General features: G+C 37.9%; 2 protein-coding genes across 2 annotated transcripts in view; both read left to right on the plus strand.

The window, feature by feature from the left end:
* Positions 1–5296, plus strand: part of ntng2a (netrin g2a) — a 62964-nt gene extending 57668 nt beyond the window's left edge. Inside the window, exons 6-8 of the mRNA XM_079897229.1 lie at positions 665–832; positions 2704–2838; positions 4443–5296. Of these exons, the coding sequence (XP_079753355.1) occupies positions 665–832; positions 2704–2838; positions 4443–4660 (521 nt within the window). The 3' untranslated portion in view covers positions 4661–5296. The remainder of the gene's footprint in view (positions 1–664; positions 833–2703; positions 2839–4442) is intronic.
* A 2186-nt stretch (positions 5297–7482) lies between these two features.
* endog (endonuclease G) lies at positions 7483–10949 on the plus strand. The gene is made up of 3 exons (XM_079897234.1): positions 7483–8187; positions 9074–9183; positions 9743–10949. The coding sequence occupies exons 1-3, from the start codon at positions 7639–7641 to the stop codon at positions 10020–10022; spliced, it is 939 nt and encodes a 312-aa protein (XP_079753360.1). The 5' UTR covers positions 7483–7638; the 3' UTR covers positions 10023–10949.
* The last annotated feature ends 2472 nt before the right edge of the window (positions 10950–13421 follow it).

The raw sequence follows: 13421 nt of genomic DNA on the forward strand, positions 1-13421 counted from the left end.
AGAAGTTGTTGAATCACACAGTAACAGGATGAAAAGCTGAAAAGAGTGAATCAGAATCAAAAGCTTGTAACAGTCAAATAAAAAGAGAAAAGCCTCATTTAGGAGTGATTACAAGTGATAAGATTAGCATAAGTGAACCCAACTGTTCCTAACATTTCTCCAATGTAGCCAATACTGTGAAACTGTCAACTTTTTATAGTATATCATGTCAATTAATAGCCTTCAAGCAAATGCAACATACATGTTTGTTTGGGAATTAGAGTGGCACAGTTTAGTCAGCCCGTACTTTTGTAAATATCTGTTAAACTGTGTTCCGTTCACAACTATCCAAGAACATCTTCCATAGACTTACATTATAAGAGAGCAATAGCTTCTCTGAGGAACAGTTGTTAGGTTAGGATTAGTCTGTAATGTTTTAAGTAGGGCTTTGTGAAGGGTCAACTGGTTAATAGGGCTTTAATCTAATTCACATTATTTTTGAGGTTGCGTTAAATAAGTGGCAGTCTCACCAGCTAGCTGAATAGACCTAGTTTATAGTCTCCTCAGCATCTACACGTCACTCATTCCCATGCCCTCTCATCCATGAGTTTCTGGTGTCCTTTTCCTTTCCTCTCCCTCGTTCCCTGATCCACGGACTAACACCTATCTACTCTTTCTCCATTAGACTGCGAGTGCAATGGTCACTCAAATCGCTGCAGTTACATTGATTTCATCAACATTGTGACTTGTGTGAGCTGCAAACACAACACTAGAGGGCAGAACTGTCAGCACTGCCGCCTCGGATACTTCCGGAATGCTTCCGCCGAGCTGGACGATGAGAATGTTTGCATAGGTCAGTCAGATATCACTCCACGCCAACCCGTCTCACTGTTCCCCTGATGCACTAACACCATGCTGCGCAGAAATTGTCCTTTCCGGCCAAATGATATTATGGAAAGGTTGAGAAATCTTTCCTTATGCCCATATGGTCCCAACATTTGGTATGCCACCACCTTGCCATACATGTGACAATTTCTGATCAACCTAAGTCTAATGGAAGTATAGATTTAAATATAGAAATATCATGCAGACCACCCCTCTCATTCATCTTACAGCCTTTACTATGGACACACAAGAAATCTTTTCCCAGACTCCTGTCTTCATTTTACTGAAGATCTAGGACACTAAACAACTTGCATTTTTCAGCTTAGAACTAGATCCATATCTGTAGACTTAAGCCTGTTTTATACTTCTGGGTCGAACTGCCGCCGTAGCTACGTCGTAGGCTGTGTGTAGCGCGCGTACCCTACGGCGTACCCTGACGTGCACCTCTCCAAAAATGTAACAACGCGTCAATTCTACGCGGACACAAGCGCGGTGATTGGTCTGCCAGAACCCCTCCCTCGGGGTTTCACATGCTCCCTAGGTGCGCGTCAACGCGGACAACGACACAGAAGTATAAATTAAAACCAACACGTTGCCTACAGCGTATAGGCTCCGGCGTAGGTCCGACGCAGAAGTATAATGAGGCCTTAATGCTTAAGATTTTTTTTGTTTTTATGCTTACATGCATAATCTGTCTTAAAAGTCAACATGAGATCCATTTGCAACCCATTTTACTTCAGCAATGCAACATTTCCCAGTAAAACTGGATATTTAACAAGAAAAGAAAAAAAAATCTAGGATGGGAATTGATTGGATTTTGAAAAGTGGGCGTTACATGGTAAAACTGAAAAGAGTGATTTGTGATGTCAGATGAGAAGTAAATGCATTTCACAGGCGTCAAAAAGTGCGTTTTGACAAAAGATTCTGAACAGTTTTTCATTCAATGTAAGACAAGGAATGTATATTAAAAAGTAAATAGGATGAACTTTATGTTGACTTTAAATAGGAGGCAGGAGGAATACAATCAGAAATTTTTCTTTTTGTTTTTTTGATTAAAACTGTTCCAAGAGTGGCTCAAGCAATCTGTCAGAACACTCTGATAATGATACAGTGACCTCTACTGGAAAAATACAGACACATAAATCACAGTGCTATGACTGACAGGTGCCCAGAGGGACAAATTATACCCGTGTAAATACATAGAGAAAACCCTTCTTACATGACTGATGAACAACCTCTGATCACATAAAACTGACATCACAACTAGCAAACATAGAAGTACATTTCTCCTGCAAAACACATGAATATATGCCTTCAGGCTGTGCTATATTTCCTTTAGGCAAAATGTTGTAACTTCTGAAACACTGTACATTGAGAAATATTTTATATTAAAAGGTACCATTTTCTCAATGTGAATGAATTAGCTATTTATGACCATTTTCCACATATTTTTGTGACCCTTAGGAGTTATTAGGCCATTTTTGCTGCTGTGCTTTTAATACTTTAATATAAACACTCTCATGTGAAATGAGATGTGGCACTCTCCAGCACTTTTACTTAAAAAGCAGTAGGTTTGCTGTCGTGTCCAATATAGTTTTACTACCCCATCAGGAACATTGTCAAACATAGTTTCTAACTATCCTTCTGAAGAATATGCAGTAATGTTAGTAAGTATAAAACAAGCCATTTGTGAGTTCTGAAAGTTGCAGTATGTTTTCATAATTCAATGAAATCTGAAAAAGAAAGAATATCTTTCAACTAAACCATAGCCTTCCTTTTCAGGGTTTCAGCGCAAATAATCTACAATTGGTGAATAATGAAAATATTTTCTATACACAGAGTGTAACTGTAATCAGCTGGGCTCCTTACACGCCCGTTGCAATGACACCGGCTTCTGCCAGTGTCGCGAGGGCACCATGGGCCAGAAGTGTGAGGACTGCCTCCCTGGATATACCTGGAAGAATGGCTGCGTGCGTAAGTCACACTTCTTCTACTGTCACTACACAAAGGCATTAAGCAGGCTTAGTCATGAAAGACACGTTCTGTGATGGATGATACCACTCATACAACAAATAAAGTGTTGTGAACGAACAACATATGGGTGTCATTTCAGTTAAACATATGAGCAACATTGTTGTTCCTCACAGAGGTCTTTGCTGTTGTACTACCAATAACAGCTTGCTGGTTGCAGCTGTTGTGGATTATAGATACTTGTGGGTGGGGTGACAGTGGCTAAAGCAGTGAGACTGGGCAGGAAAGTCGCTGGTTCGAGCCATGCAAGGAATTGGCTGTGACCCCTATAATACACAGCATAATGAAACACTGTCAGCACAGGACTAGAAAACAAACCAAAATCAACACCACTAACAATGAAATTACTGTTTACAAATACACTATACTTTTCTGTGAGACCTCCTGGTTCTTCAGGCACCCTGGAAAACAGCCGTTTTAGATTTACACTTTATACAAATTGATCTGAAATTGACCAAAAAGTGTACAGCATATGGTTGAAACACCCAGTCTCCAAGACTTCTGGAGATTTCTATCAGTATTGCTGGATCAGGGCTGAACACAGGATTTGACACAAATTATGATCATTCAGATTCCAGTCATCATTACTATCTCTGCTCTATAAGACTTGCTTTGCATTAAGGTGTTACGCAAACGCTGAAATCACACATGACGAATTTACAGAACAAACACGGTGACAAATAATCCCGTGGACCATTCAGAACTGAGAAGGCCTTTTAAATTGAAATACATGTACTGTACCCATTTACGATAGACGTTAAGAGTTCGGTTCGTTTCAATGATGTGAAAACGCTGTTTTCTGAACTTGAGTGTGCAACCGTGAACCGTACCCGAGTCCGCATAAAAAGGGTGGTTCATGTATATACTCAGGTATATATGGTTCACTGTTGATATGAACGCAATTGTACTAACTCGCAGAAGTGAACCGCTATTGATGACGTATGATTCGATAAAACTGTGTGTTTGTGTGCATCTCACTCACTTTCCTAATAAGCATGACTTACTCACTGCAAGCAGAAACAATGTATATCTCATTTCTGCTTGCCTTCAGCAGAAATGGACTTCTGCATTCTTTAGGATGTTTGCAGTACATTCACTGCGGACCATGCAATTGAACCAAGTGTGAAAGCAGCCATAGATATAGATAGATATATAGATATATAGATAGATAGATAGATAGATAGATAGATAGATAGATAGATAGATAGATACTTTAATTTAATCCTTTGACGTGGTTTGTCTTACAGTTGTAAAACATCAGTAAACTGGTTTACAGTTTGCTTTGTACAGTAGCCTATACATGCATTCGTTTATAGACATTTGGCCCACAGAAGCAAATATCATGCTCACTGAAAATTAATCCACACAGCAAATTACTGTCAGTGTGAATGCATTAAGTCACTTTGGATAAAGTGTCTGATTTAGACTGAAATATGATCTCTCTCTAAAGATCTGTGAATAGTAAAGGCACATAAAAAACTATTGTTTAGATTATATTTAAGAATGAACTTGATTGATGAGAATCTCCTCTGTCCTTCTGCTCTCAGCAAAAGTGTGCGACGACGAGCTCCTCCTGTGTCAGAACGGCGGCTCCTGCATCCAGAACCATAAGTGCGTGTGTCCGCCCAGCTTTAAGGGTGTTTTGTGTGAGCAGCCGCGCTGCCAGGGTGAGAGAGGGTGCAACGGCGCATCGGCCTGCTACCTCAGCACTCTGACCCTGCTGCTCTGCCTTCTAGCCAACAGCCTGCTTAAAGCCAGCGCCTAGAAACACATCTTAGTCCTGATATCCATCCTAGTGTACGCAGGCCAAAGGGCTGAACCCTGTGGACGGAGAGACGGTGGCCTGAACCCCGTACGGACCCAGCCTCACGGTGCTGGAATGGTTTTTTGGAAAGGGCGGAGGCTACGCTGAGGTCAAAACGCCTTCATGAGACGAGCAGCGTATCGCTTGTCTCCTAGCATCACTGATCGACTGAACTTTATACCAAAAACAGAAAAAAAAAAGAGGTTAAGTTCTGTTTCAGTTCACTCAACACACAACTCAAGTGGAGAAATATATAGATGAAGTTTCATTTCCTTTGCATTTCTACTTTCTCTGTAGTTTTGACGCTCACTGAAATACAAGCACTGCACTTAGCCAGCTTGTGCTAACGAACAACAATCGGTTGATATCACGGAAGCCTACTTATGCCAAGTTATTCTTCTCTTGAAGACTTGTTTTTACATTTCCTTTCATTGCTGCATTTTCCTTGCATTTTATTGCCATTGAGGTTGTAACAAGTAGATGAAACCGATGGAAAAGATGTTTAATCGCCGTCCTGCTAGTACGAAGATCGAATGTCTCTAGCTTGTGTTTGAGATTACGTTTCTGGAATGTAGAAAGAAGTTTTAAAATGTCACACTGAACAAATAAATAAATATATATATATATATATAAATATATATCGATCTATCTGAAAGGAAATATGAAGTATTGTATATTATGATTATTATTTCAATATTTTTTGTAGAAATTGTTATTTTTGTTCTGAGTAAATGTGACATTGTAAAGACATTGCAGCCTTTATTGCAGTGCATATGGTATTCACACCATAGTAAAAACTATATTTGATGATACAGCAGAGTGCATCTCTAATATATTTGGAATATTTCTTCATTCATATCATCACATTTAAATAAAGCATAAAACGATGAATTACATACACAGCTTTAGCTCAACGTAACCCGCACATCATCTTGATACTGGCATGTATTCATCTGTGCAGATATGACCATTCCAGACTGCTTATTAACACACTCTTATAATGATACCAGTGATGTAAACACATTCCTAAAGCACACAAACCCCAAACAGACACTAAATAATTACAAAGCACAGAAAAACTGCATCGCCAATCAACGTAATTAGAATGGCCATTCAGATGCACAATTAAAAATACATAATGAATGAAAGTCAGCACATCATATATCATGCAAACAGGTTATTTTTCAAATAATTATTTTTCCTTCTGTGAATCTCAAAGAAATGCCAAAATCCTCAGCGGCTCATGGGCTTTTTGATGTATTTCATATTTACAAATGCTTTACATTCATGGTGAGCCAGGGTAAATAAAATACTATGAATACATATTATAAATGAATAAAACCTGACAATCAGAAAGCACAAAGTGATATGGGTGAATTGTCTTTCTTTAGACTCTGTCCTTCTGTATGCATATCAAAGCTTTAACAGCATATATTTAGTGCCTGATGCAGCATTACACCAACACAACAGTCACTACTACAGTACAGCTAATAACAGTAATTAATATCAGGCCATTTTTATTTGCTTAGAAAGTTTCACAAGGTGAATCAGCTGCATTTACTGTATGTCTACAGACCCAGATTCAAATGTGCTGAGCCATTTGCATTACTCTACCCACCTGCACTGAAATACATTTATAAACCCTTAATAACACACATCTTGAGTCAGCAGAGCTTATGCCAGGTGGAGACTTTTGCTTACTTGAAACAAATAAATAAGGTACTATCCACGCACGAGTTAAATACAAGCTACTCACAGAAATAGACTACATGCTATATATATATATAACATACAATGTGTTATGCAATTAGCACTGGAAATTCCACTAAGACCCTTTGCACAGGTAGTATATTCATGTTATGCAATACCATTTCTTACAATTGAAGAAATGGTCATTGCTTCAATATTAAGAAGTTACATTTTTAAACATTTTAAACATTTTGTAATGCTAATATTTCCATATTATGATCACCAATCACAATAGAAGGTTTTAGAGTGATAAAATATAAACCTGATGTGTTCATACAGTGATGTCACTTCCTGCAGGATGAAAAGAGTGACTAGCTTTTGTTAAAGGGATTGATTACCAATTAAAACCCAGAAAAGAATTAGCATTTGGGTCGCGGGTTCCTCTCTGTGAGTCTGTGTGTTAAATTAAAGTTTCTATCAGGTTGCTGTAAGGACCACTTCAACCACCAGGGTGTGAGTTGTGGTCCACCATATATTTATTAACTAACCAAAATTTAAATAATTTAAATTGAAATAAAATAAACGTTAACTTAAACAAAATATTAGTTTAACTTGATGTACTAAAATAACAAAAACTGAAATAAAAAATTTGTAAAACCTATATAGACAAAAGAAGCAAATAAAAACTAAATTAACTTTAACTAATATTAAAATGAATCCTTAACATTTCATTTTGGTTTTAAATTCTAATAAACTATAATAGTATCTCAAAGATACTAAAATAACACTAACAGGATTTAAACCTATCTGAATATTTACCAGATAGAAACCTATCAGAAGAATGAAAAAAAAAAAAGTTTAAAGTTTAGAAGTTAGGGGGAACATGGTTAAACACCAGCTCAAACCAAATTACATTTATTGGGGGGAAAAGTTCACTTAATTGTGACAAACGAATAATGTAAATAAATATTATCCACTATATTTAGAAGCGTTTGGAATATGAAAATGTACTGCATGGTAAGAATGACTCTGTAACTCTAATTTTGAAACTGTGAAGGTGAAGGCTACTACTACCTTTTAAAGAACTGACAGACGTCATAAACATGCGACTAAACGGCCAATGCACTTGTTTAGCACATAGCCGGTGGGACTGACTCACATGGGTTGTGTAAATACTGAGGGCAAAATAACAGCACGCCCATCTTATTTAGATAAACTCATTAATTAACTCTATCTATTAAACGTAAAAGATGCATCGTGTTTTCTGCTCGCGGTGGGTTTTATCCGGGCTGTCACTCACAGCTGGCATAGGCATCGGCGCCACCTTGACAGCAGCCAGCGATGATCTCCTAAATAAAAGCCGGGACACGAGCCACAGCCGGGGACTGCTGGACCGCGTGCCGGTCATCCCGATACCGAGCGTCGACGCAGCGTCAGAGATCAGCGCGTACCAGCCGGGACAGGTCGCTGTAAACAAATCTACAGCTGCGATGAAGTACGGCTTCCCTTCCCTGTCCAACGTCAAGAGCAGAGAGTCTTACGTAACCTCATACGACCCCAGAAACAGGACAGCAGCGTGGGTCATAGAGCAGCTCAACGCCGAGACGCTGACCGGGACATCCGACAGAAAGTTCTGCGATTTTAAAGAGGACGACTCGGTTCATGTTTACCACAGATCGAGCAATGCGGATTACAGGGGCAGTGGGTTTGACAGGGGTCACCTGGCTGCGGCAGCCAATCACAAGTGGAGCCAGAAAGCCATGGATGAAACCTTCTACCTGAGCAACGTGTCACCACAGGTGAGCTGGAACTCAACGGGTTCTCGTACTTTAGCACTGATCTTACTGCAAACACCAGCTACAAGTACAATTCAAATATTTAAATATCAAAGGTCAAAAATGCTGACTATAAAAATGCATTTAACTTATTTTATTTAAATGTAATAAAAGTTTAATATTTTACTTATCAATAATTTGTTTATTATTAATAATAAAACATTTACTGAGTTTAAATGTCTAATCAATGAAGATTTTTTTTAGAAGTATATCAGAAACTGAATACTAGATGGTATTAATAACCAATGTTTAAAATTCAACCTAAAAATTATTGAATCAATTTTGATTATTTATTAATAATTTGTTTATTATTAATAATTAAACTTCTAATCAATCAAGTTTTTTTTTTAAATATATCAGAAAATATGTTAGATCAATGTTTAAAATGCCACCTATAAAATGTATTTAATATATTTTTTTATTAATTTATCAATAAATAGTTTATTATTAATAAATGTCTTTTCTTCCCTGTTGTGACATGTATATCAGAGTGAAACGGCTTCTCGAACAAGTGATTTTGTCCATCAGGAATTGATTGGAAAAGCACATCATCAGAGAAGAGAAGAGATGTTGTTGCAAGAGGAAGGGAAAGTTATTTTGATTAAAACAAGGGCACATGAATTCACATTCTTACCCATAATTGAAACCGAAGTGATTCGTAAATTCTGAATTTTGCACCAGCCTGTTGTTTTTATTGGTAGGAACTGAATTCTGCAGTAACGTAGCTTTACAGCAGCACCTTACTTTATACAATCCATAAAGCCACCAGTCATTTAAAGATTTTGCTCAGTTGTTTTCTATTTGCATGGGTAATTATGGCTAGTAATATTACGGATATCTTTCCCCACAGAATCCTCATTTAAACCAAAACGCATGGAATAACTTGGAGAAATATTGTCGCTCTCTCACCAAGCATTACCAGAATGTCTTTGTGTGCACTGGACCACTCTACTTGCCCCGGTAAAAGTCTGTCACTGCCTGTATGATATGCCATTAAAGGGAAACTACTTAACCAATAATTATATTGGAAACAAAACAGATTATGCCATAGCAAGGCTCACTGCTTAAAGGAATAGTTCACCCAAAAAGAACAAATAATGTACTCACCCTCAAGTTGTTCTAAACCTGTATGAGTTTCTTTCTTCTGTTGAACACATGTTGGTAACCAGACAGTTTCTGGTCCCCATTGACTTCCATTTGAATTCTATTGAAGTCAATGGGGACCAGCACCTGTTTGGTTACCCACTTTCTTCAAAGTATCTTCTTTTGTGTTCAACAGAATAAAGACAGAAACAAAGAAAAGGTTTCGAACAATTTGGGGGTGAGTAAATGATGAGATAAAATTCATTTTTGGGTGAACTATTCCTTTAAATCAGATGTAAAATCTGGCTCCTGAGACAAAACCACTGCTCTAGATTTTTCAAATTAGCTACACGTCTAAAATGCAAGATGCTTTAAGATACTTGAACTGTCTAATCAATGAAAACTGAACCTAATATTTTCCTCCCTGCACCTACAGACAGGAACCTGATGGGAAAATGTATGTGAAGTATCAGGTTTTGGGAAAGAATCATGTAGCCGTGCCGACTCACTTCTTTAAGGTGGTGATTCTGGAAAAGCCGAGAGGAGACGTGGAGCTGCGGTCCTATGTGATGCCCAATATGCCAGTTGATGAGAAGATTCCACTGGATCGCTTCCTGGTCCCCATTGAGAGCATTGAGAGAGCGTCCGGACTGCTGTTCGTACCAAACATCATGAAGAGGACCAGTGGTCTGAAAGCCATTACTGCAGGCCCGTGATGAGTTTAAAGAGATTACTGAGGGCAAGGGGAATGGAAAATAAATACCTCAAAATGCTTCATTATGCCACTGTCAAACATTCAGTTTCACAGACAAGGCTTAAAGGGACAGTTCACCCAAAAATTTAAATTAGCCCATGATTTACTCACCCTGAAGCCATCCTAGGTGTATATGACATTCTTCTTTCAGACGAATACAATCAGAGTTATATTAAAAAAAAAATCCTGGCTCTTCCATATGGAGTGAATGGGTGTCTGTCTTTGGAAGGACATTTTTTTAAATATAACTCTGATCTTTTTGGGTGAACTATCCCTTTAAGCCTAGTTCCAGACTAAAATGCATGTTTGTGCTGTCTTCACTGAAAACAACTTGCACTGACATATCTTAAATATGTCAGTGGCATTGTTTTGTCTCAAGATGCACATCAGTAATGTTTTTTTCTAAGGCACGTTTAAAAAATGTATGTCCGGAAAATTAACTAATCCTGGCTTAATCTAAACCCTGTCTGTGAAACCGGGCCAAAAAGTCACTGAGGAAATTATTTAATTGTCAAGATATGTTGAAAAACTACTGAGACAGATCATATCAGTCACTGGCAGTCATATCATTGTCTAACGCTGTATTGTTTAATAGGGGAGATCTTGTACCTTTACTGTTTTTTAGATGTCAGATTTTAATTTAAACTGTGAAATTGAATTTGTACTACTGGAAATAAAGAAATGTGCTATTGAAATGAATGGTATTCAGAAACAATATCAATTCAGTAAGTCTATTTTCCATTTCTTTACTGCTAAACAAATTCATGCTGGATGATTATACGTTTTTTGTTTGCCTCATTTTCTTTCGTGTCTCAAGCATCAGTGTCCACAAACATTTGCTGTGCATCGCTGTAATGAAAGTCATAACTTTAGGTTGTTCGTTGTTGTACAGTAACAAAACCATTAACTTATGTATTATTACGTGACATTTTCTGCTCTAAATTCAGTCCAAAAACCCATTCAAACTTTAAGTATTACCTGTCACATTAGCCGTGTTATCTAGTTTCGGTTGTTGTGAACTTTATACTTAAAGAAATTTAAAATTAAACTTTGAAAATCTATCGACTTCATTGATTAAAAACCTTCAGCGAGAGTTCAAAATGTAACCGACGGCGTCATCTCAATGATTTCGATTGGTCGGTCTTCTTTCTTACATGTAATGAATATGAATAATGAATTGTGACTGGCCAGTAATTGTTTGGTTTGCATATTATTTAATATTTAAAAAGACTGTCATCCCCAAATCCAAACTACTCTAACAAGTACAACGTTACACACAACTCTGTCAAAACACTCTTGATGCATTCATATATCGTTTCTTTTCTCTCAATTTTGTATTAATAGGCTATTTCTTTTTTCTTCTTCTTCTTTTTCTATGTGTGTTTTAAATATGCCAGTGTTTTAATTCACATAATTTCACAATACAATTTATAAATAAAGCAGTCACATTTACACTGTAGCCTAGTAGACTAATTCTCCTGTGCAGTCAACAAGATCGCAGTGTCTCTGATGGACCATTTCATTTATACAGAACCAAAGCCTAAACCCTAAACTTGTATAACTTTATTGTTTGCTACCTTCAGGCACTGCTTTTTCCATCAGAAAATGTTGTTTTGACCAACGTCATAAAAAGCACTTGCACTTGAAGACCACTAAATGGCACTATTGTCTACTCTAAACATCACATAAGAGAGACTGTTGCTGAATTCGGAAGAGCACACTAGCATCTCTTACTTTTTTTTACCTTTTACCATGTCGTAGAGTAGTATGCTAGTGTGCGGTTCCGAATTCAGCATGTGATATTACCGTTTATGTACTGTCTATCTATGAATATTACGAATTTGAAGAGATCAAGCTTTTGTCAAGTATATGGGGATGCCGTAATTACACCTTATGGGAGCAAAAACATCTTTCTCCATTGACGTTCATTCAAAAGTATCCATGTATTCTGACGAAAAAAAAGAAAGAAAAAAAGTATATACATATATGTGTGTGTGTGTATATATATATATATATATATATATATATATATATATATATATATATATATACATACATACATACATACATATATACACTCACCTAAAGGATTATTAGGAACACCATACTAATACTGTGTTTGACCCCCTTTCGCCTTCAGAACTGCCTTAATTCTACGTGGCATTGATTCAACAAGGTGCTGAAAGCATTCTTTAGAAATGTTGGCCCATATTGATAGGATAGCATCTTGCAGTTGATGGAGATTTGTGGGATGCACATCCAGGGCACGAAGCTCCCGTTCCACCACATCCCAAAGATGCTCTATTGGGTTGAGATCTGGTGACTGTGGGGGCCATTTTAGTACAGTGAACTCATTGTCATGTTCAAGAAACCAATTTGAAATGATTCGAGCTTTGTGACATGGTGCATTATCCTGCTGGAAGTAGCCATCAGTGGATGGGTACATGGTGGTCATAAAGGGATGGACATGGTCAGAAACAATGCTCAGGTAGGCCGTGGCATTTAAACGATGCCCAATTGGCACTAAGGGGCCTAAAGTGTGCCAAGAAAACATCCCCCACACCATTACACCACCACCACCACCAGCCTGCACAGTGGTAACAAGGCATGATGGATCCATGTTCTCATTCTGTTTACGCCAAATTCTGACTCTACCATCTGAATGTCTCAACAGAAATCGAGACTCATCAGACCAGGCAACATTTTTCCAGTCTTCAACTGTCCAATTTTGGTGAGCTCGTGTAAATTGTAGCCTCTTTTTCCTATTTGTAGTGGAGATGAGTGGTACCCGGTGGGGTCTTCTGCTGTTGTAGCCCATCCGCCTCAAGGTTGTGCGTGTTGTGGCTTCACAAATGCTTTGCTGCATACCTCGGTTGTAACGAGTGGTTATTTCAGTCAAAGTTGCTCTTCTATCAGCTTGAATCAGTCGGCCCATTCTCCTCTGACCTCTAGCATCAACAAGGCATTTTCGCCCACAGGACTGCCGCATACTGGATGTTTTTCCCTTTTCACACCATTCTATGTAAACCCTAGAAATGGTTGTGCGTGAAAATCCCAGTAACTGAGCAGATTGTGAAATACTCAGACCGGCCCGTCTGGCACCAACAACCATGCCACGCTCAAAATTGCTTAAATCACCTTTCTTTCCAATTCTGACATTCAGTTTGGAGTTCAGGAGATTGTCTTGACCAGGACCACACCCCTAAATGCATTGAAGCAACTGCCATGTGATTGGTTGATTAGATAATTGCATTAATGAGAAATTGAACAGGTTCTCTAGGAATACCAAACAAATTAGTGGAGCAATGAAACAAATCAAATGCTTATTTCTTTAAGAAAGACCTTAATGATAACACTCATG

This window comes from Squalius cephalus (genome assembly GCF_949319135.1).
Source record: "Squalius cephalus genome assembly, chromosome: 16".
NCBI classification, from domain to species: domain Eukaryota; kingdom Metazoa; phylum Chordata; class Actinopteri; order Cypriniformes; family Leuciscidae; genus Squalius; species Squalius cephalus.

Excerpts from the sequence above, each read along its gene's own strand:
- endog (XM_079897234.1), top strand. The coding sequence starts at position 7,639 with ATGCATCGTGTTTTCTGCTCGCGGTGGGTTTTATCCGGGCTGTCACTC. Across the intron at positions 8,188-9,073 it reads TGAGCAACGTGTCACCACAG|AATCCTCATTTAAACCAAAA; the intron begins GTGAGCTGGAAC and ends CTTTCCCCACAG. Across the intron at positions 9,184-9,742 it reads GGACCACTCTACTTGCCCCG|ACAGGAACCTGATGGGAAAA; the intron begins GTAAAAGTCTGT and ends CTGCACCTACAG.